This window comes from Esox lucius, chromosome 18 (genome assembly GCF_011004845.1).
Source record: "Esox lucius isolate fEsoLuc1 chromosome 18, fEsoLuc1.pri, whole genome shotgun sequence".
NCBI classification, from domain to species: domain Eukaryota; kingdom Metazoa; phylum Chordata; class Actinopteri; order Esociformes; family Esocidae; genus Esox; species Esox lucius.
The window spans coordinates 7,342,645-7,367,676 of NC_047586.1; the positions used below are offsets into that span (position 1 = coordinate 7,342,645).

Below are 25,032 nucleotides of genomic sequence, written 5' to 3' on the forward strand. Positions count from 1 at the left end.
GTTTTGTTTTGACAGAATAGTGCCACAGTCTGTCCAGAAGTGGGCAAGGTGTTGGGCTATTCAAAACAATTCATGGCAAAACAAAATGTTGTAACATAACATGCCCAGTAGAGGGCAATATATAGACCGATCCAAACACTGAAACTGTGACAACATTTTTCTTTAGGCAAAGACATGGTGGAATGGGGAGTTAAGCAAGCTAAACTTGCAGTTGCTGTTGCCATAATAAAGAGTAAACCTCCTGGGATAAGTGGTCGACAGCACGCTGAACATTTGGCCAGTAAGCTGAGGAGCCAGGATGAGAACTGGAAGAAAAAGTTTCATCAGCTGCAGGGGGAAGTGCTTAGACTTCGCCAAGAGCTCCTTCTCAGCCGGATGCATGCAAAGCCAAACAACGACAGTGAAACGGTGACTTGTGTTGGTGGGTCTCACTCTTCTCCCTCTGCTGGTTTGGTAGGAAGCTCTAACACTCACGCCTTTAATGTGTTACTCATAAAACCTACACTGTGCTTGTTGTTATAAGAATGTGTATAAGAATGTGTCCAAGCTTGGTCAAACATGCACAATTCATATATTCAGGAGGCCTGGTGTACATTAAGACTGATGGAGAGGTATATAGCAATGTATTAAGATCATGAATTAACCAAATTTTGATGGATATAACGTGATGTAGCATGGGTATTGCCAGTACCGTGCACAGACTTTCCGAGGGGCATGTGCTGAATCTGAAAAAGTGGGCGGAGTTGTCGGCTCGCACGGATGGAGTGAGTGACGTGCGTGAAAAGAAACATTTCGTCCATCAGTAGGGATCAACCAATAGTTCCTCACAGAAGGATGTTTTACAGTTGGCCACACCCCTCTACTTTTTTTTCAATGTAAGTCACAGGATTGGCAAGTATTGGCATAAAAGCATCTGAAAGCATCTTAGCTAAATCTCACTTATGAACAATCGCGACTATGTCATGTATGTTCCGATGTTTTTCCCATTTCACCAAAACACTAGTGATTCTACTTGTATGTTATGCAATTATTAACCACCTATTACACATCCAGCACTAAATAAGAGGTTTTAGAGAAATTATTTAATATTTTTTATTTGCAAAAGTCACACAACTAAGCATAATTCTGACACACCCTGTATATACAAAATTGAGGTTATTTTAACTTTTTACTAAATTTAAACAAAATTCCCAGGTAATGACAAAAACGTTTAAGGTAGTGTGACAACATTTAACAAGGCTACCTCGTGGCTAATTTACAAGGGACCTATAGACAAATTTGTAGTGATTTGTTTTGTATCTACATTGCAATTGACATGTGGCCACTGGGAAATGTCATTATGTGAGCTGGTGTTTTCTCAGTCTGCTGTTGGCTCACATAGAAATGACCTCCAAGATTGCGTTATGTAATGTTTTTCCTTCCTTTGAAAGAAATACCGTGAGTGTTTATTTTCTCATTAGCTGGAGTGTTGTTGGGAACTATTTGGTTCTCAACAACATGTTTCCTCTTTTCTGCTGTGTGATATTTCCATGGTTTTGGCCTACAGCTGTGTACTGTTACGGTATATCGCCTCCTTCCCGTTTTTATAATTTTTTGATTAATTGATGAACAGCTGGATCCATGCTCATTAAATGTAGCTCTCTTTTTGGTTAGTAAAGGACTGCCCTGGATGGATGGTAATTGGATTACAATGTCTCTGCAAGGAGTGGTGAAGCTGTTTTTAGAGCCTAGATATGGCTCCGGCATTGCGGTTAATGAGCATCTCAGTAATTTAATGAGGTTGAGCATCATGGACACACAATGTTGCTTTGGAAACAAGGCTCATGGTCCTTTAATGTGCAGAACACAATAATTAGGCTGATATTAAATTACACAAGGTGATCATGAGTTGCTTTAAAGGTGAGAGACGTGATTGAATAGGATTTAATGACTAAGCTAATTTGGTGCAAACTACCAAGGATGTTTTGGAAAATAACTCAGTCTCATCAGATGATGCATCTTGCAGGAGATGGCGTCTGTGAACTGCCCTCTCAGGACCTAGCGGGCTCGGCGACAGACCCGCTCACCTCCAACATGGACTCCGGCTGTGGGACGGACCACACAGAGACCACTACAGACGCTGAGCGGCCAGCCTCCCCGCTCGCCACCTGCGCGCGCCTCCCGACCTCCGGGCTGTGTGAGGCAGGGCTCCATGGGAAGGCCGCGCTCCTCCACATGCAGTTCCTCCAGAGCCTGTTGGGCCTGAGCAGGGCAGACTGGGATGCTGTGGGTACACCGGCCGGAGAGCTCGGCCCGGACGGAGACGGGGACGGGTCGGTGATGGCGGACTCGGTGTCCCAGCTGCTGACGTGTTTGGCGGCGGCGGCGAGTGGGGACGTTCGACCCCTGACCCCTCAGTCACTGCTCGGCCAGGCGTCTCGGGTGGCAGCCCGGGCGGTGGACGCCTGGCTGTCCCACAGGGAGCCCCCCCCGCGGTTTGCGGCACACGTGGAAGGCGTCCTGGATGAGCTCGTTGGGATGCTGCTGTGCAATGATCAGCTGAACAGGGTAAGGGTGTCATGGGATATCCGCCAGGAAAGGGTCCGTAGGATAATGTGTGTTTTACGATGGTTATATTGGTTTCTCAGGCTTTCGGTTCTGTCTCATCTTAGGGCTCAATTCAGTCAAACCTGCATTGCCATATTTCCTTGTTTTCAATGCTCACACTGACTGCCACCTAAAGATCCGTTCATCTGTAATAAAAATAATGCTAAATACAGCCACTCGTTAAAGTATTGGCATGTGTAAAACATTGTTAAATGATTATACCAGACTGAGATATTGGGAAATCAAATGGCTGGCTGATCCTCTGATGGAAGATTAAGGCTTTACGCAGAGAAAGTGCATTTTTGGGGACAGGTTGACCTTTTTACAGAAATTACAGGGGCTCAGCAGACATCGTTTTGCCATAAAGAAATACATTTATTTTATTTAGACAAACGAGGATAATAAATGCCAGTCCTGTTCACAGGTGAGTTCCATCCTGCCTTGGGTTTGTGGAATGGCACATTTCAATAGGACCATAATCTCCCCTGGAATGAGCTAGCTGATTAATGCCTGCAAAATGAACAGTTTCACACACTCTCCATACACTCGCTCAGCAGGTTGGAGTTTTTTTTAAACTTTATTTTACATTTATGGGTGTCTGAAACTGTTTGAGGAATAGACTGCACCTGGATGGACATAGAAGTGCTATCCCAAAACTGGATGTGCCATCCCAAGACTGGATGTGCCATCCCAAGACTAGATGTGCCATCCCAAAACTAGATGTACCATCCCAAGACTAGATGTGCCATCCCAAAACTAGATGTACCATCCCAAGACTAGATGTGCCATCCGAAGACTAGAAGTGCCATCCCAAGACTGGATGTGCCATCCCGAATCTTAGTTTACAGGTGATAATATATGATGCATAAAAGATGCTGCATGTCTCATTAATTCTATACAGCCACAATGATGGCATTTGTACCTGGCGAGTTGTTGAAGGATCCCAGTTGGTGATGGTTGAATATACTTATTTACAGAGCAGCGTATTTCCCATTGCTCAGTTGTCCTGCTTTTCCTATTTTTTAGGAAATGTTCAAGTTTTACTAGTCAAGTGTGCAGCAACGGAGAGAACCACATAAATCATTTCTGCGTGCGCTCAGCTTGTTACTCTATGGCACCTGTAGCCCTGTCAATCACAGAAAGGTATTTTTCTTCGATTTCTGGGCTGCGTGGATGTGTTTCATGTAGGGGACTGTATTTTCCCCACAGGCTTTAACAAGGGATGTTTATCAGTGGTAATATATCGGTGAGTGTGAAACAGGCAGGATCATTTGGTTTTTCTATGCACACGGGAATTGTCAATTCCGTTTGTAAGTACAACTTTAGGATAGGTCCAGGAGTTGCCTACACCTGCCTCAGGAGTGAGGAAAAAGTGACAGAGAACCGGGTACATGTGAAATGAGGAAAGTAGCAAGCACGTTTAACCAGTGGTTCTCAACTCTGAGCCTTGGGATCTGAAGTAATGCTGGTTTCCTGTTCGACCTGGTGGCGCTTGCATTCACCTGGTGTCCCCGGTCCGAATCGGTCCCTGATTAGGGGGCAAAAAGAAAATCGGCGTTACTCCGGCTCCTGTGTGATGTGTGATGAGTCATGAGTTATGAGCCACAGTACCCACACATATTAGCCTCTGAAGGGATAGACAATCACCTTAGTGTCAGTAGGCTGGAATAAAGGCTGTCACAGATGAGTTGTGCAGGGTGTGTTGCCCCCTTCTGAATTAAGATTAATGGCTGGGTGGATGTATGTTGCTGTGTGGAAAATTGTGGTCACAAATCTTAACCGCCGATCCTGCGTGGAGGGGGGAAGGGGGGGGGGGGCACTCATGCGGCTGTGATATATTCTCACCCTCTGTGGTTTTATGGTGATTATTTGCTACCAAATAACTCTTAGCAATTAGACCGGTGCTTCCGAGGCCACGACGTGCTGAAGGCTGCTTTGGTACGAAGTCATATGAGTGGCCTGCATGTCATGTGCAGCATGCACCGTCGCAGCCTGTCACCAGCATGTCCCCATCCTATAGGACGAGACGAACATTATAATTTAAACAGCATTTAAATATTATGAAATTCCCCAAAAAACACGTCTCCCGAATATCATCCATTTGAGACAAAAAACCAAAGCCTAGGGCCTCTTGAGTGTTTCCCTCAAAGGCACTGTTATGTAGGGGGGACGGTACATGGGTCATCAATGAAGTGCAGGCAAAAGTCATGAGCCGGCTGAATGTCATTGTCAAGGGGGAACAGTAATGAATGTATCATGGCTGCAGTGGAGACAGAACCCTCCAGTGATGGTGTTTAAGACGGAGTCATGATATAAGGCTTACTGTCCCCATCCCTCTTTTTCCCTGGGTTTTAGTTCAGGAAGTGAAATGGCTGTTCATTTTTAACCCACCAACCTTTTGACAACACTGCTGATTAAATGGCTTCCGAACATTGATCTCTGGTGAACCATTAACTCAATATTATTTCATTATTCATTTTTTTCCTGCTGAATGGTTCAACACATATTTCTGTACCTGTTCCATATTTGTCGACGGGTCGTTTCGACTTCTCAAACCATATAGGGGGTGGGGCATGTCAAGGAGGTACGGTAATGGCTTGTTATGAAAATATTTTGTCAAAGATTCAGCATTGAGATTGTTTGTTTGCACAACCCTCTGCTCGTACTGTACATGGTATCGTTAAGAAAATAATTTCCTCTGCATGCCAAGCAGGTATTGGTGACGTGTGAGGAGCTTTATGACTAATCAGATGAACATTTGCGGCAAGATTTCTTATAACATAGGATGTATTTTATGTTGGCGTCTCGCCTATAGACCTGCAGTGAAGGAATACACCGTCAATCAAGCCACCTCTAATGGAAAACAGGACCAACAGGTGCCCTCAGGGGAACCCATTTTAGGCAAGGATCTCAAACTTACATCTGCTGGGGGAAAGGGCATTATGAAGACAATCATTTAGTCTAATAATGTCTAGTCAGGGCTTGGCATTCAGGTAAATCTGCCAGCGGTGTGCTGGTGCCAACTGAAAGCTATTGGCCTGAACGAAGAAAACCAATGATCACTGCCTTGGGAGAAGGTCTGACCATAAAGCAAATTATGTGGGCTGTATTTAACCATCATCTCTGTTTGGGCTGAGCGAGTAGCCTGACTCGTAGGGTTCTAGCAGATTTGGAAGGTCACCAAGGTTTTTCTTGGCCACTTAATCGTGTCTTGCCTTTGTCTTGTATGTAACAGCTGTAATCGCGTGTTTACCAAATTTCCCCCCCCCCTCACAATTTAGGCCACAAAAGAGGTAGTTTTGTGGGTTGCAGATTTTAAGAATATTCAAGTTTTATTAGGCGTTCCCTGTGCCGTTATGCGTTGACAATCTTACAGTTTTATTACATTCAACAGTCGGAACGTGGCATTGCTTAAACAGAATCCATGTAGATGCTCCCAACTTAGGTCTTGAAGTCCGTTCATGTGGTTGCCAGCCAGCTGCAGTCTGAGTATATTAGAGCAGCAGGAATTCTAAGCCGGCTTGGCTAACAAAACTTAAATAGCCGAAAGGAAATGTCAAGGAATTTCATGTTAGTCAGGCTGTTATTCCATTGCGTGATGACTGAAATGCGAGTCCCAAATGTTCAACTAATACTTAGTTTTTTCACTCTATAAGCTGCTTCACATAACAAGCTGTTTTAGAGCTTCATTACTGTGGTGGAGGGGCCGGTCCTCCACTACAGTAACTTGGACTGAGCCCCTCGGATCTGTTCTGTCTCCGTCTGCGGCGTCGGCAGTGACGTGGCAGAGACCTTCCTCAAATTGGAGCGGGCGCGACTGGTTCGGGTGGGCCAACCTCACCCTACTCCTCACTGGATTCTAGCTTCTGAAGATAAACAATGATATTCGCCCCGTGCCCGCCTAGTACGGTCAGTCATTAGTCAGGTCATCTTGGTGTGAGTCAAACAGTGGCCTTTGGGTCCATTTCATTCACATAAAGCAGGCAACGTTTGTTTAATCGATTGGGGTGTAATTGAAGCAGGTGCTCGCTATTCACGTTCTGACAGCGGCACGTTCGAGACGGCTGTAATGGCGTTTCATGGTGTATCGCTGCCGGGTATGATGTTTGGTGTTGTGGGCACTTGGGAAAGTTCCTCGTTTAACCCTGCGGCAGTGTGTTCCAGATTGGCGCCGGGGCTGTGGGCCTGGGAAGATTCAGTAGATGTGGTGGACTTTTCACTGCTACTCTGTATAATTGTATAATTTTTATGGGTGGGGGGAGTTGGAGACGTCAGATACTGTAGGAGGACGATTTCCATCTCGATCCTGTAATTAGTGTAATATGAGCCGTCTCCTCTGCTCCAGGCTGATGGGCTTTTACTGTAGCTTGTTGATGTCATTCGTGGGCTTGGAATTAGCAGGAACCGTCCGTGCTCTGGGCCTTCTTTTATTACGTCATTTAATTAAAGTAAAATGTTTTTTTAACTTTTTTTTGTATTAGTAAAAACACAATATTTTCAGAGATTCTGCGCCCTTGCAGGCTGTCTTTGTTTAATCAGCTGGAAGGAGACAGAAGCGATGACAGTGAATACAAATCCATGATTTTTATTCATGGATGTGGATACAAGGGAAAAGAAAGACAGCACTTTTCATTGTTCTCCAAATTAATTTCACGTTGGACAGTTTCATGCGCAAAGTCACGTGTACAACACACTGTTGATCGGATCTTACACAGTTAGGATTCACCTTTCCAAGGATCAGGGTGTGAGAAGTACCGTCACTGGATTTTCTTTTTTCTGGAAAACCATCTTAACGTTTTCCAAAAGCCAGAGCTGAGTCCTTGTGAATCTCTCAGCGGCCTTCTGGAGGAGTCAGGCTTCCCTTGTCTGGAAAACGCATAGAAAACCCAAAGAGGCCTTTTGGTAATAATGTGACGTTGAAGCTATTATAATGTGTAGATGGCTGAGCGAAATCTATTTGTTTATGTGCATAAAAAGGTGTGCCTTTCCCAACCCCAACACGAGCTTGCATGTTTATCAGAGAACATAGTTGACTTAGCCTGCTCTGTAAGTGCAGAGAAATCATTACTCCAATTCAAAATGGACTGCGAAATAAAATGAGCCCAACGCAACAGGGACAATTATCACAAACAAGCAAGTAGGCGCATTTTCCCGCTGTGCAATAGAAATTTCAGCAAAATAATCTTATTCTATACAGGCATCTTGTGTCTTGTTTTTTGGAAATATTATGTTCAGTTTGACGGGACTCTTTCATATGGTCTAAATTGTCTCTGATTTGAAGGAATAGTCAGGCTCTTCACAGCACCTCCATGACGATGAAACGGAGGCCTCACTCAGAATGACTTATCGGATATAGAATTGGTTGATCAGGCTGTTCTGTCCTGAGAAAGGAGACGAGAAAACGTAACGCCGGCTACCAGCTCAGTCTGCGCTTATGTGATATAATTAGGTCGTCTGCTCGGGTGCATTAGTCCTCCGCTCTGATGATCATGGAAATTCCAGGGCTCTTCGGTATCTGAATGGATTCCTGACCTTTCTGGAAGTGAGGACCAGGAAGCACTGAGACAGGCCAATCAGCTTTAGTTAAGGCGGTATCACTGAGGTGAAGCACCCAGGAAATGAAATTGCATATCTTGACTCCTCAGAGGCACCAGTCAGATGTCACTCTAATAGGAAAAATGATCCCTCCATGAATGGCATTACTTCATAACTGTATTTCATCTCAATCTTTGAGAATTGCACATGGGCCAGTTTAGCTTTCTGTCTGCTCTCATATTAGTCCCAATTCTGAACTTTCATCACGCTCCCTGTTTCTCTAGGGGAGCTGAGTCATTGCCCGTCTCTCATGTAAAGCCCTTCGTTATGTCTGGCTTATTCTCTTGTAATCAGAAAGCCTCCGCTATAGTCGGAAATCTATAGCCAATTGTAGGGCTGAGATTTCCCAGGGACCTCACCGAATGGTTTTTATCGTGACACTTTTTCAGAGCTGACAATTTCACGTGCAATGTGATTTTATACTTTTGATTTTATCACAGTTCAATGTGCCAAGTAGAAGGGATGGAACAAAGAGTTAGCATAAAATTAGCAAGAATCCCCCAACTGGCTATCAGAAGTCCTTCTGTCGGTGTGTGAGGCGGTTAACCCTCATTGCTCCCGTAAGTGGCTCTGGATGAGAGCATCTGCAAAATGCAATTAATTTGTCATCGCCTGTGGATCTATGCGCCTGAGGGGTACAGCCTACTACAAATCAGTGTCACTGAGCTAGCCGACCTAATTTGCAAACAAATCTTTTTTTTACACCAGGGCTTTTGTTTGTCGACTCAGCAACATGAACGTAACATGTCCTGTGTTAATGTCCCTCTCCGGCACCGACATCACCCGAGCACTGGCGATCATTCCGCGTGGGTCAGGATGTTCGCCCCTTCGGTCGTTGGTGTTATGGACCTCGTGGCCTTGTCGGCTGAAGCATTTCCAACTGGGCTGGGTAGTGTGTGAGTGTGTGTGTGTGTGTGTGTGTGTGTGTGGTTGGTGTCATGTGTTGATGTGTATTCTTCTGACCTTTGGGCAGTTCCGGGTTCAGGAGAGGCTGACAGAATGCCTGGTCCTACTGGGTGGGAGCTGCTACCTGAGGTCGCTGCTCATCAGTCACGGGCTGTCTGAGATCAACCGGATGGCAGAGCATCTTTGGATCACCTGCCAGGTAAGGGCTCTCACAGAACTACCACAGCACATTGTGTGGCAGGGTGGGGGAAGGGCAAGACTTGCTGTGTGGAAAGAGGTAAAAGAAGGTAGCTATTGTGATGGAAATTCCATGTATCGACACTCGGAGTAAGGGACACAGAGGCAAAGTTCTCTTTGTACATTATAACCGTTTATTAACTATTATGCACAGAGACTATTATGAGAGACGCGTCAACCGCTTACACACACATAATCGTCTGAGGAGTCTCTGACTCAATATAGCTCATTCAACCGTATATATCACATAGAAAAAGGGGTGTGGTAAGATGCTGCCATCGGTCTTGTCACAAGAGTTTACCCAAAGGGCGGGCTGTCCCCCCACCTTATACTTCTCAACTCCTGAGGAGACACAATGTCTGGATAGTCAACAGAGACACTAAAGGGTTATACAGATTTACGAGTACCCCTCTAATCCACCCGTGCCGGTCAAGGATGTCTCCTATTCAAACACCAGACCCCTCTCGGCATCTTTAACTAGTAACTCATTCATACATGTATAGGACGACAAAGAATACATCCTTCTTCTAGGCAGGAGGACATGGCCCAAATACCTAATCAGCCTCTGATATTATACAGACATGTGTGTCACAATCAAAGTACAGATTTACATATCAGCCAATAGAAAGACAGACATTTCTCAAATGCACCTTAGTTAAAAATTTCCATAACACTATACACCACCATACCTGGTGGTGCCTATCTTGACTGTGTCAGATGGATGTTGTAAATACAGCGTGGTACCAGGAATACGTGATAGATGTATGGAATGCCACCAAGATCTCATCAGGAATTTCACTGAAATCACTAAAAGTTAGCGGCACACCAAACTACTTTCCCCCCTCAGGTAGTCTAGAGAGGTCAATACAAAACTTTAGAAGTTTGCAGTCATCTGAAACAATTCTGCTCAAAAACATCTTTTTTTCTTTAACCTTTTAGTGTGTGTTGTCGGGGTGTCAGTTTTCAACAGGAAAGTTACCATCACCGCAGGAGGTCTTTTGTTTTTGGGACAGTTAACCTGACAGTCTGACCATTCTGACACAGCGTCTTTCTTGACACTTCAAAAGCACGTTAAAACCTTCGCGCCCTTGGATAATCAAAAGCACTTGACCACCACCATCCTCAACACAGAATACGGGGTGGCCAAACTGCTCGTTAAGACTTTCAGCGCTTGAAGTGTTAGCCACCAGACTTTCTCATTAGTAGCGAGTAGAGAGTCTCAGACGGCACCACTTTCCCATTCGTAGGGCACCGCTTTTAACCAGACTACAGAGAATACGGTGCAGCTTGGGACACGTCCCCTACACCACGAGACATGACCGGAAGGACAGGTCTCTAGTGGGTTTGAATTGCAGAAAGTTTGGAATGTGGTCTCCATAAAGCAGTACGTGAATTAAAGCATGGAGGTGAGACCAGTACATCGAGAGCTGTACTCTATTTCCTGACTTGCACGTCAAAACCTGCCAAGTCAACTGTAGATATAGTTCACAGGGCCTCTGTTATATTCCACCCTGACTCTCTGTTGGACAGTTTAGGAAAATGCTATATAAATTTTTTCTATGGTTGTGGTCAAATCCTGGGGATGAGAGACTTTTTACACCCTTATCTACTGTTGGCTTTAAGCCCAGAGCTTCTGTCGGTTTGTTTTGTCACAAAGAGAGACTGGTCCAAAGTTGCAAGACAGTTTCAAAACACATTAAAAAATATGTTAGTCAAAGAACAGTTTGTGCAAAGGGAAGAGATTGAACTGGAGAGGTAATAAAAACATGTGTTACACATATACACAACTTTCCCTAAAACAGATGCTGAAAGGCATATCAAATAAATGTGTTACATTGTTTTTGTTACATTTATGTGACATGAAAAAACAGATCTGCCTGACTGACAGAAAATCCTAAATGATACGGCTTTTTCAATGTTAATATCAGAGTTCTACACTAATATTTCCTACTTTTTTATTACAAAGTACAAAAGTGTGTTTTTAATATTGAGAAATGACTAAACATTTCTTAATTGATTGTTTGTGGTGATAGACAGGTGATAGAAATAATAATCCATCCTTTTAAGGGACGGAGTGTAGTTGTGGTAAAGAGACACCATCTCATGAATGAAATCTGAAAAATCTGACATCCTACTTGTGTGTGAACGAATTGATAACTGCCCAAGAAATGTGAAGGATTTTTTGCCAATTTGAACAACCCCCCACCCCCCCATCCACTCCCCCCAAAAATGGCTCCCAAATGTTTTGTGATCACCTGCCAACTTGTCGGGTGAACAGGACATTCTTACATTAACGCACGCCAAATACACATATTTGGCGTGCGTTAATGCACACCGCCTGTTGTCCGTGTGTGTCTGTTTCTCTGCCAATCTAATACTGAGAGACTAATATATGCTTTCATCTCTAGTAGGCTTGACCATTCCAAAGCTCTGCTGCTTAGTCTTCCCGGAAAATGCAATTGGATCGCTGTAAAAGAATTGTGTAGGTGCAGCAGTCCTGTGGGTTTTTTGACAGTCAGGGGAGGTTAGACAGATGATGAGTGGGTGAAGCAACAAGTTTATATGCTCCAGTAACCAAACACTGTGAGTATCCTAAAATGGGGGGGGGGGGGTTAGAAAACATGCTGTAATTTCAAAACAGATAATCCGATATGGATGAGTGTACCTTCAAATTATAGCTGACAGTCTGTATTTAAACCCCGTAGTCACTGTATCATTTCAAATCCAAAATGCTGTAATACAAAAACAAATAAAACAACAAATGTGTCCCTGTCCGAATGGTTTTGGAGTTCAGCCAAAAGAAGAAAAATCTGCTTGCTGTTCCAATGATTACAGGGAACACTGCATATGTGTGTACTTGCTCGAGACACTTTGTTTGTTAACCTCTGTCTTTCCTCCATATTTACAGGGAAACTAAAAACGGACCTGTCAGATGAAGTTCACTTTGATTTAGATTTGTGTGAAAATGTATTAAACCTTTGTATAACAGGGCCATGCTGCTGTTCTGCTATTAGCTGTGTGGCTGCTCAATAATGTCAAGTTGTTTCAACAATGAGTCAGACAGCGTTCTATTGATCTGTTTGTATCTGGAAAAGTAATTTAGGGTAAAATGGTTGGATAATTGTTTTTCGGCCCGGTGGACAATGTAATCAGGCTTATCATCGGAATTATTGCGTTTCTAATGTGTTTTTGTAGAGCGATTCCCTGTAGGTTATTTGGAGCTTAGCACTGAACCAAACGGTGGTGCTGCCAAAGGTCTCTATTGATAAGAATAAATTAAAAAGAAGAATTACTTCAGCTGTATTTCCCTTTAATCAAGTAGCTATTAGCTGCTATTTAATATGCAGCGTTTAAAGGGAGTGGGCTACAGCTGGACAGCAGGGTATAGTAGGCTCCAGTTGACCGGCGTTCCGCTGCGGAGGGCCCCCAATGGACCCACGTGGGCCCTAATTCAGACCACTGCAGCACAGAGATAAACCCGTCCATCTGGTCTGGTGTCGCCCTGTCACAGGTCACAGGGCGTGACTGTGACACACACACACACACACACACATCATTCAGTCACTCCTCATTTCCAATAACAAATGACTCCAGTTGAAGTTGGGAATTTGAGCAGGTGGTCATGAGGGTGGTCATGAGGGTGGTCATGCGGGTGACAATGCAGCCAGTCATGCGGGTGACAATGCGGGAGGTCATTCGGGTGACAATGCGGGAGGTCATTCGGGTGACAATGCGGGAGGTCATTCGGGTGACAATGCGGGAGGTCATTCGGGTGACAGTGTGTCAGTCTGTGCTTTATGTGAAGTTCAGATCACGGTTGTTGTCCTGTGGCTTTTGATTGAGCAATGTACCATCCTGGCAATTCAATTTTATAATTAGTACAGATACAATTTACCTGAGCCATATTTACCTGAGCCATATTTTTATTCATGGCTTTTTGATGGTTCTGCTCATAATTAAACAGGGACAAACTCCAAGGACCAACAGCCTGAGATCTACCAGTTTTTGGGGAGTCCAAACAGCAAACCTCTGTTTTATTGTCTGGGCTAATTGGGGTCTTAATTGTGGGAAAAAGGGAAGAGAATGTCAGGGACTACCCTTAATGATATGAGCTCCAGGATGCTAAAGGACAGTAATCAGCTGTGCTCATTCTGTTATCGAGGCAGGGCCACAGCCAGAGGAAACGGACGTCAGAACTTGTTCTCGTAAAGGGAATTTGCAGCTAAAAGGGCAATTCCATGCAAAGGTCAGTTCAAAAATAAAATGTATAATTTTCACATAAAACAACGTCCCTTATTCTTTAGGTCTGTGTTTTGGAGTACAAGCTTTATTTCACCAGTGTGTATTGTCGAAAAAACATGTATGTATATTTCAAGTTGTCAGACTTTCTGCATGCATTAGGGCTGCAACTAACGACTTTTAATAATCATCAATTTATCTGTTTTAAAGTTTTACAATTCATCCAGACTTTCACTGAGTGTGCACAGTATTGAGACTAACATGAATAGGGAATGGTAAAACGTCACTGCGAATTTTATGGCAGGCAGCTTAAATTCAAGTACACACATCACTACTGAAATAGATTGATTGTCGTGAGATACATTTTCCTCAAAGTTTCTATTGCGCGGTAATACAGGATTTGCAAACTCTCACACTCATAGCATGATACGTCTATAATCTGGGGAATGATTTTAGTTAGCAGGTGCACGTTGTTAGGAATGTTATCCTCTGAAGTAATAACGGAAAATAACTAACTTTCCCACGTGCCTGTATTTATAAATCTACATTTTTATTGTGTCCAATTTCCACGGGGGCACTATAGATATACATTCCCGTTTCCCAAAAAGTTAGGATGCTGCGTAAAATGTAAATAAAAAAGAATCATTTAAACCCTTTATTCAATAGAAAATAGTAAAAAGACAACATATGAAATGTTGAAACTGAGACATTTTATTTTCTTATGCCCACTTTGAATTTGATGCCAGTAATAGGTTTCAAAAAAGTTGGGACTGAGGCAACAAAAGACTGGAAAAGTTGTGTAATGTTAAAAAACTAAACCTGGTGGAATTTCACACAACTAATCGTCAGTTGTCAACAGGTCAGTAACATGATTGGGTATAAAAAGATAATTCCAGAGAGGAAGGGGAGGGGTTCACCACTACGCAGGAAAATAGTGCAACAATTTAAGAATAACGTTTCTCAATGTAAAATTGCAAAGAGTATGGGGGTCTCATCATCTACAGTACATAATATCATTAAAAGATTCAGTGAATCCGGAGAAATCTCTGTATGCAAGGGACAAGGTCGAAAACCCGTATTGGATGTCCATGATCTTCGGGTCCTCAGACGGCACTGCATTAAAAACAGACACGATTCTGTAGTGGACATCACTGCATGGGCTCAGAAACACTTCCCGAAAACCATTGTCTGTGAACACAGTACATTGCTGTATCCAGAAAGGCAAGTTAAAACTCTACCATGTAAAGAAGAAACCATAGGTAAACAAGATCCAGAACTGCCGGTGCCTTCTCTGGGCCCAAGCTCATTTAAGATGGACTGAGGCGAAGTGGATAACTGTCCTGTGGTCTGCCGAATCAAAAATGAAATAATTTTTGGGAATCATGGATGTAGCGTCCTCTGGACTAAAGAGGAAAGGGACCATCCAGCTTCTTATCAGCACACAGTTCAAAAGCCAGCATCCGTGATGGTATGGGGGTGCATTAGTGTACATGGCATGGTTGACGTGCACATCTGTGAAGGCACCATTAATCCTGAACAATATATACAGGATTTTGAGCAATATCTGCTGCTATCCAGACTACGTCTTTTTCAGGGAAGGCCTTTCTTATTTCAGCAAGGCAGTGCCAAACCACATTCTGCACGTATTACAACAGTATGGCTCCATAGTAAAAGAATCGGGGTCTTTAAACAGACCTGCCTACAGTCCAGACCTGTCACTCATTGAAAACATTTGACACATTAAAAGACATAAAATACGGCAGAGGAGACCGCAAACTGTTCAAATCCTGTATCAAGTTAGAATGGGAAAACATTTCACTTTAAAAACTGCCGCAGTTGGTCTCTTCAGTTCCCAAACACATACAGATTATTGTTTAAAAGAAGAGGTGAAACAACACAGTGGTGAACATGCCCCTGTCCCAAATGTTTTGAAACGTGTTGCTGGCATCAAATTCTAAATGGGTGTGTATTTTTCCAAAAACAATAACATTTCTCAGGATCAACATTTTATATGTTATCTCTGTACTATTTTCAATTAAATACGGAGCAAAATGATTGGCACATCATTGCATTACATTTTTTGGGAAACTGGATTGTACTTGAAACGTTTCATTTGTATTTTCTTTGTTCATCCCGTGCGACATGTGACTGGTGATTATGTATGGTAAATGATAACTTGTGATTATGCATGGTAGATGATAACTTGTGATTATGCATGGTAAATGATGGCTTGTGATTATGCATGGTAAATGATAACTTGTTATAATACATGGTAAATGATGACTTGTGATTATACATGGTAAATGATGACTTGTGATTATGCATGGTAAATGATGACTTGTGATTATGCATGGTAAATGCTTACTTGTGATTATGCATGGTAAATGATAACTTGTGATTATGCATGGTAAATGATAACTTGTGATTATGCATGGTAAAGGCCATGTCCGTGACGCTGGCCCAATTTCTGTCTCCGGAAAACCAGCAGTGTGTTGCTCACTGTAACATTTCAATTCTGGATTGACACTGTCCATCTACATTATGCAGACAGTTTATTTTTCATCCCTAAATGTCACGAGTGAGAGGCATTTTATCCAAATCCTCTAGTAGCATTTCGCCTTTTAATACCTGAGAGCGTAGGCTTATCTGGCCTGAGATGGTTATGTCATCATTGTCAGTTTCTGCTTGTCAATTGCAACTTTTTTGGGGATGGCAACCAATGTCTCTCATGCACTGCAATATGCACATGTACAGTATATGATTAACACACACACACACTGTCCCCTTGAAGACAGGTTATTGTATGTGCATAATCCACCAGAACAATAAATAGACTAATCTTGTAATACAAAAATAAAACAACTGATGACCATTTTAGGTGTCTATGCCATATCTTACAGAGTCAGCAGTAAAGTGAAGAGTCGTGGGGTCAAGAAATTAACTTTGTCCAGGAACAGCTTCTGGCACCGGTCACACTGTTTATGCAGTTCCCTACCAGTCTGTCTATTTATAGCTCCTCAAATGGCAGACTGCGTTCTCAGGCCTGCTGAACGACTCCCAGTGGGATCGTACCTGTCTGCAGACCAATCTTTTACATTTGTAGTGGATGGCAATATCATGTCCCTCAACTCTGGTCTAGTTCCCTCAAGACATGACCTGGCTTGGTTCTCCTCGCACGAGTAAGGTTGAGTTATTTTATCCGCTCCAGGGAAAAAGACTGACTGTTTGTGAAAATAAACCACTTGAAGTATGGTGTTGCCCATGCCCTGCACCTGAGAGGAGTCTGTCCTCTGCCATTGTAGCCCCACCAGAATATTAGTGTTCATGTGTCCACACCGGAGAACTTGCCAACGCGTGCCGGCATTGTATGCTCACATGTGCGTTTGTGCTTTAACGCTTCATGCGTGCGCCAATTAAAGTTATCTCTGAATGAAAGCCATGCTATTCTGGTCTTTCATGTCCCCGGCTAACACGGGAGCCTTGGAGGATGCAATGAAACTTGACTTATCGCTCCCGACACTTGATGATGGGGCTGGTGATCATTACAGCCCTGCAGTTTCTCACTGAGCTATTACTTTAATTACACACATCTGTTCCTTACGTTTACCAGGCCGTGCGTGTGGGGGCTACAGCAAACCACGGCAAATCTCAAAAACACTCTGCTCTCTCTCTCCGCAGTCGCTGCGGCCTGCCGTGCGGTTCGTCTCACGGCCCGGCAACGGGTTTGAAGAACGGTCAGATTAAGAGCAGCGGAGGGGTTGCTAGACCATTAAATAGCTGGAATCAAAGTCGTCCTCAGCCCCACAAAGCAGCGCAGAATCTCATTAGAGCCCTAACTGAGAGGGGAAATCGAGCTATTTGATCAAAGTCCATGTTATGAGGAAACAAAGCCTGGAGTCACCAGTGCATCTGTAAATTGCCTCCTCCTTCCGTGGCCTTTAGACATTCAGTGCCGATGCCGATGAGCCCTTGGGCCTACAAATGGGTTGGGCCTCACTAACTAACATGGACATTTCAATTTCAAAGTTGGGATAACATTTTGTCTCTCTCTGAAGGCCATTTGCCTTCCACAGCCAGGTCTTCTAATTGTTTTCATCTTGTGAATTTAAAAAGCGGCGTATATCTCCACAGTTCCTTTAGCAAGAGGCAGTGTGAGGCAGGATGCTAATCTGTTTCAGGGCCTTTCCCCAAAATCCTTTCCCCAATGCTGAATACAGACCGTCACCTGGTCCCATTTTTTTGACTTTTTAGTCTTTGGTATGGTGGTTTTGCTGACATAAGTCGGGGTCTGGTGTTCTATCCTGCCCTGGCTTTCTGTTTTCTGACCTGTGTTGGCTGGCGGGCTTGGAGCTGGTTGACCTGTGGTCTGTCCTGGCTGGCTAGGAGCTGGTTGGACAGTGTCTTGTCATGGCTGGCTGTCTGGGAGCTGTCCCAGACTTTGTCCTGTCCTCTCTGGCTAGGAGCTGTTTTCAGTTCTGTTTTGTCTACGGTGACTAGAGCTAAGAGCTGGAAAAAGGGATGGTCTTGTTGAAGAACAGGCTGACTGCTCTATCTAACGGGAGAGAAACAGACTCACGGCAGGCAGGTGTTGAGATAAGTCTACCTGGGAAACCACCAGCATTGAGGAATATGCCAGCAGTCACAGGCTTAGTGTGTGAATGCGTGGATGACAATGTTCCCACAAAACCTACTTGAATATATTCCAACCAATGGCAATGGACGAATGGGGCCTGTACTGCAGCATTCAGTGTTCCCACAAAGCACCCCGTTGACCTGAGGGCATGCACAACATACAAGAGAAAACAAACTGCTCAAATCCATTAAGGAGGAAAAGAGGAAATAAGGACTGGAGCTCGTCAACTTGGATTGATGACGCACACGGCGCGGACTACACGCCATCACGGACCGCGAAGGTGAAAAAAAACAGCCTTGTTGCGCCCGCTGATGCCCCCCAGATGAGATCTGCATATTCTACACCCGCTTGAAAACCAACAACACTGAACCACACAGGAAGGCTCTCGCTGCTCCAGACGATCGGGCACTGTCGCATTTCAAGGCGGACTTGAGGGACGAAAAGAGTCGCCGGTCCAGATGGCGTCCCTGGTTGTGTCCTCAGAGTTGTGCGCCAAACAGCTGCTGGGCGTCTGTACAGGCGTTGTCACAGAGACCGCCATTATCCCGGTGCCCAAGAAAACCAAGGCGGCATGTCTTAATGACACACTCACACCTGTCACCATGAAGTGCTTCAAGAGGCTTATTATGGTCCATTTCAAGGGCAGTCTGCATGGATCACAAGAATTTGCAAGTCTCCACAACAGATTCAAGAAGTACGTCATTTCTTTCACAAATCACACGGCAGCAACCCATCTGCAGATGAGGGACACCTCATGTCAGAATGTCACAACGTGAAACACTGTAGCTTAGCAGGAAACACTGTAGTTGAGCATGAAATACTGTAGTTGAGTATGAAACGCTGCAGTTGAGCAGGAAATGCTGCAGTTGAGCAGGAAACGCTGCAGTGGAGCATGAAACACTGTAGTTCCCTCAAAACTCAGCAGCACCAGGAGGAAGCAAGAAGAGAGAATGTGAGCAAACTGGCATTGTAGTGCAAGGACAATAAGTCAGCAGGTTAGATTGTGACTGCAACTCCGGACTGTTCGACTGATGTAGGAACCTGAAGCCCCGCCTTAAGCTAACACAGTCCTCAACACAGCATAAAAACAGACAGACCGCCTGTGACTATCAAGCAGTCGGAAGAATTTATTTTCCAGTTTATGTCTCCGGTTGATTACAATCAACCGGAGATTGAAGAACCCAAGGCTGAGGACTGGCTGTGTGACGCCTGGGATGACAACGCTGAAGCCTTCTACGGAACCCCGGACCCGGACAGTTCGATTCCACCGGCATACCCAACAAGAAACTACCATTGGCTTGACCGGTTTGGTGATCAGCATTGTCATCCCAAATGCTAACAAGAGTTATCACAAAATGGACAAACGCCCTGGACCAAAGGTTTTGAAGATCATCAAAGCAACATTGGGTATGATTCTAGAGAACGTTGTTGCAGCTATTCTCCACAAAGCATGCATCGGATGTGAAGTGGACCATCCCGAGCCAGAGAACACGTTCTTATCCCGACCCGTCTCATTATTATTTTTGAGACCCATTATGATGACATTGTGGAGACCGTTTTAACACCACGACTGAAACATGTGTTGGTCAAGGCTTTGAACGCATCGGGGGTTTCATGCACCGCTGACTGATGTTCATGTGGCCGTTGAGAACTTTCTGCACGAGATCAAATTGGAGCCGAACATCACAAAGAGACTGAGTGAGAACGGGGATGAGGAAGCTGTATGCGACGCAGTAGCGTCTTGGTGAGACGAAAGCAAAGAGACTGGTGTCTAAGGATGGGTAACTTCAGTTGTCATGTTTACATGTATCTAAACAAATCCTATGTGGATGTAGCGATTAAACAGTTTATGTACAACGCTATCAATAGTGGTATTGATGTTTGTAGACCTTGTAAGAACCAAGACCATGTCAGTATAAAACGTTTTAATAATCTGAACAAGCATATGGAAACAGTCAGAAACACAATTGGCAGCAATTGTTGTCAAACGGTATTGAATCAAATGCTCTAAACAACTTAAAGTATAAACTTCTAACAGTTTCAAATGCTGACAACGACTTTAAAATTGGGTACCTGTTATGTGTGTTTACGTATGTAACAGATGTTTGTGTGAATTTTTTTTTGAGTAATGATGCTGTAGTTTTAGATTGTATTTCAAAATTGTTTACATATTTTCTAATCAGCAGAAATCTGAATGTTTGTGTAACTTTTCAGAAATTCTTGGAAAACTCAAATAAAATGATTTTTAAAATGTATTACTTCTCATTATTGACCGAATGCTCTACGATGTCTGAACAGGTAATGAAAAGTATTCACTACGACCGGGCAAACCCTGGTGCTTATGTGGGTTGAGAGGGTACTTGGAGAAAACCGGGGAGATATTTCAGCTGGATTTGGTTGACATGAGTGCTCGTAGTGTGAAAAACGATAACATAAAATGTATGTTAACATGCATAGATGTATTAAGCAAATACGTATGGATTTGTGTGCTGAGAAATAAAGGTGCTATCGAGGTAAAGTGAGCATTTGAATACATATTAAAAGAAGGAAGAACACCACAAAAAGTCCAAATGGTCAAGGGGAAGGAGTTATTTAATTCACATTTTGAAATGTTAATGAAGAAGTACAACATAAAACATTTTGCTACAGGAAATTATGTCAAAGCAAGTATCGTAAGAGATTTAATAAAACAATTAAATCACAAATGTGGAGGTATCTCACAGCTGCCAACACTCATTGCTATTTTGAGGTTATTCAAGATTTAGTTCATGGGTACAACCATAGCTACCATTGGTCTATTAAGATGAAGCCTGCTGACGTTTGTGAAGAAATTGTTAGACTAGTTCTCAAGAACCTGTATGGTACAGCAATAATGAGAAATGGTAATCAAAGTTATAATTTCCGGGTCGGGAATACTGTGAGTCTCTCAAAGCTGAGAGGAGCGTTTATAAAAGGCTATGAAAAAGGGTACACAGATGAATATTTTATAATAACAGAATGCATTCCTCGGCTACCTCCTTTATATGGAATAAAAGATTCCGATGGTGATGTGATAGTTGGGACCTTTTATGAACAGAAATTACTGAAAATAATCATGGCTAAGGATAAAAACCTTGGAAGTGGAAGCAGTTCTGGATGAGAAAGTACAGAAAGGGAAGAAAATTAGTCTTGTGAAATGGCTTGGTTGGCCTGAGAAATTCAACAGCTGGATACCATCGGAACAAGTCCTTGACCTAGAAACTGGATAAAACACCAGGATTTGCAGGATCTTGTGACATGGGTGACGGCGGATTCTACATAACGCTCTCCAGTAACTCGACGAGTCTATCCAAACAATTTGAGTTTGAGCAATACAACAACATTTGCCAAAGTTATAGATTTGAAAGGTGATTGGGAAGTATCTTTGATAGAATTCCAATACCCGCATATGTGGAAGAGTTTTACATGAGATGAAAGAGCTTTTGAACAACATGGCCCGAAACACAACAAAACTTGGAAATATGAACTCAACCAGTTATTACAATGGCATAGTAAAACTAGTGGCAGAGATCCACATTTATATAAAACCACATGGTGTTTGGGCGGGGTATGATGAATTAAAAAATATAATTTTTCTAAAAGGAGAGCCCCATTTTGGTTAGAAATGTTGTGCAAAACTGGAACAGATATTAGGCTTAAAACCAGGCGACCCATACGCCCCATGGTATGGGTCATTCCCCACAGATATTCTGGCTGGGTTTAACACCCTTTACATCTACACAGATGTAATTGATTATCAACGTGTTGGTGACAGTCATGTCCTGCTGTTGAGAACTGTACATATTACAGGGAAAAAGAACAAAGTTGTCACAGTGATGTACGACAAGCCACACTACGTACCTCTTAGTAAGAGTCAGTTTGATGAGATCTGTATTGAAGTAAAATCTGATCAGAATCAGCTGGTTTCATTCGTAGTGGGAAAGGTGATTGCAAAATTACACTTCAGACCCGTCAAACAATCTTTAAGACTATAATATGCAGCCTCAAAAACTCTATGATGATCCTCAACGGTATGTTGAATACTTCACAACACAGGCCGGTAACGGTTTCATGGTAGCGCTGCAATGGGGCTGGTCTAGGGGGCCTTTTCCAAGGGATTTTCTGGATGGCAATACCTTTATGTAGCAACACATACCCCTACAGAGCCGTTATAGAGAGCATTCTAAATTATGGATGTGATACATTAAAGACACAGTTTTCAGCTGGTTTGTTTTACAAGGAATGCCGCAGGTCACACCGGAAGTCCCACCCTGCAAACCGGATGTCCCGCCCACCTGTCAAATCAATCTGTAATTGACACAATATACCCTACATTTACTACTTCCCTATACACTTCAGAATTCTTCTGGCTACCTCTGTCTTCTGTCACACTAGTGTCCCAGTGCCATTGGAAGCCATGCGTGCCCATGCCCTCACGCTGCCTCTACCATGTTTTAGAGATGATGTGGTATGCTTCGGATCATGAGCCATTCCAAGCCTTACCCATACTTTCTTCTTTCCATCATTCTGGTACAGGTTGATCTTAGTTTCATCTGTCAAAAGAATGCTGTTCCCTAACTGGGGCTGGCTTTTTGGCAAAGTCTAATCCGGCCTTTCTATTCTTGAGGCTTACGCATGGTTTGCACCTTGTTGTGAACCCTCTGTATTTGCTCTTGTGAAGTCTTCTCTTTATGGTAGACTTGGATAATTATATGCCTACCTTCTGGAGAGTGTTCTTCACTTGGCTGGATGTTGTGAAGGGGTTTTTCTTTACCATGGAAAGAATCCTATGATCATCCAGCACTGTCGTCTTCCGTGGACATCCAGGCCTTTGTGTGTTCTTTTTTTCTTTGAATGTACCAAACTGTTGATTTGGCCACTCCTAATGTTCCTGCTATCTCTTTTTTTCATGTTTAACTTGAATTGAGAGCTCCTTTAAACAATGTTGTGGGTTCATAGCAATATCTTCCAAATGCAAATGCCACACCTGGAATCAACCCCAGACCTTTTATCTGTTAAATTGATGAAGGAATAACGAAGGAACAGCCCACACCTGTCCATGAAACAGCTTTTGAGTCAATTGTCCAATTATTTTTTGGCCCTTGAAAAAGATGTGGCTCCATATTAGGGCTGTAATTCCTATACCCTTCCTCCAATTTGGATGTGAATACCCTCAAATTAAAGCCGAGAGAGGCACATAGTAATTGTTTAACTGTATCTTTAATATATTTTGGTGAACAGACAAAAATAAAACTTCCAGACCTAACTGTATTTGCGCATAGTCGCCCATTGTAGACATTTCTGTATAACCAAAGATAACTACCGATCCCATTTCTTTCAGTCATTATCACTATTAGCTAAGGCATATTACAAATGTCTCGGTGCTTAGGAAAGTAGATGGTATTTTGAAGTTTGAGTGAAGGTGCAAGGAATCTCTTCCAAATGTCACGCTCATGATGTGTCTGTCTCGCGATTATAACGGTGAATGTAGAGGATCCCGGGCGGCACGGCTTGAGGTTTGAGCTTTGAGGCATCAAGGAAATCCATGCCAGCTAAGCCTCTGCCCACCCGGGGTGATGCTGGCCAATATTCACCGCCACATGCCGCCAAGTGGCAGTCAAGTTGGGCGCCTGTAAGCTAAATTAGGTTGTTAGTAGACTGAGCGTGACCTTACACTAGCTGATCGGGGTAAATTCCCGTTTTTGGAGGAGCAGTGTGAAAAGCAGAATGGCTTGGCGCAACCTCTCTGGGGTGAAGCATGTCTCAATCTTCAACTCTCCCGAGCCTGTTGAGAGATGATGCGATGAGACACTATAATTGGATACTACAGGAAAAAATACAGAAAGGAAATGTGCCATTGAGTCACCGTCCAAATACTCCCTCCATCCTATCTGGTTCTGAGGCAGAATCTCTAGAGAGATTTCTAAAGAATAGCTTACAGTTTAATGGTGTGTTTTTTTGTCCTACTAAAAGCGCTCAAGATGCCGTCAGATAGAGCTTTAAGAAATCCCTTGCGGATGAGATGGGATTGATTATCTGTCTGAGGAATCAGTGTATTGTCAGTCCACCGCCTTGAAAGAGACGCTAGGAAAAACATTGTAGAGAGTGGCTTTCTCTGAGGCAGAAAATAAATCAATTCTGGCGAGTTGTTTTCGCCGTCTTGAGCCGGGGAGCTGAGGGCCGTGTGTGTGTTGTCCATGGTGCTCGCCTGGCTACAATAGGCCTCGGTCAGATGGTTATCAGGAAGGCTTTTATTTACTAAGCCTATCTGCTTTACTCTGCAGAAGTCCAGAGGACACATGAATGAAAAAAGAGCTCCCTCTGGCCCGTCGATCACAACTTATTTATCTCACGATCGCTACATAATAAAAATTGTGTTTGTAGCGGGCACGAGATGAACTCTCTAAAGCGTAGTGGACTTTGTTGCTTGTCCATTTCGTCATGGCGCTCATACGTGAGTCAACTCCCAGGGGTTGTAGAGACCTTTAGTGAACTTCTGCCATCCCCCACCTCAACGGGTTTAACGAGATAAGTTCTAGTGCCCACATTCCCATTGTTCTTTCAGACTGTTCCTGACTGGAGTCAAATGTGTTCCCTTTGTGTAATACTACATGGGTCAGGTTTGATAATATTTTTCATTTCATTTAGATGACACGATTACGCAGATCTGTTTGTTTTTCGGATGGTGACGGGGGAAAGTGCTCCTCGATTCTCTGTTCCTCAATGCTGAGGGAAGAAGCCATTTAAACAGCGCCTGTTTTGTTTCCACTGAGAGATTTATTGTATTGTATAAACATTGCAATTGTGATTGATGGTCA

General features: G+C 43.5%; 1 protein-coding gene across 5 annotated transcripts in view; it reads left to right on the forward strand.

Annotated features, from left to right (window-relative positions):
• The window catches only part of mei4 (meiosis-specific, MEI4 homolog (S. cerevisiae)), a 35,768-nt gene that overhangs the window by 745 nt on the left and 9,991 nt on the right, over positions 1-25,032 (forward strand). For 2 of the 5 annotated variants that reach the window (XM_010883038.3, XM_020056075.2), the window contains exons 2-4: positions 167-421; positions 2,006-2,547; positions 9,155-9,286. In XM_010883038.3, coding sequence (XP_010881340.3) covers positions 167-421; positions 2,006-2,547; positions 9,155-9,286 — 929 coding nt within the window. Of the gene's footprint in view, positions 1-166; positions 422-2,005; positions 2,548-9,154; positions 9,287-13,486; positions 13,571-17,241; positions 17,832-25,032 lie in introns of those variants that run through there. The other 3 variants (XM_020056076.3, XM_020056078.2, XM_020056077.3) reach the window with 3 other exon arrangements.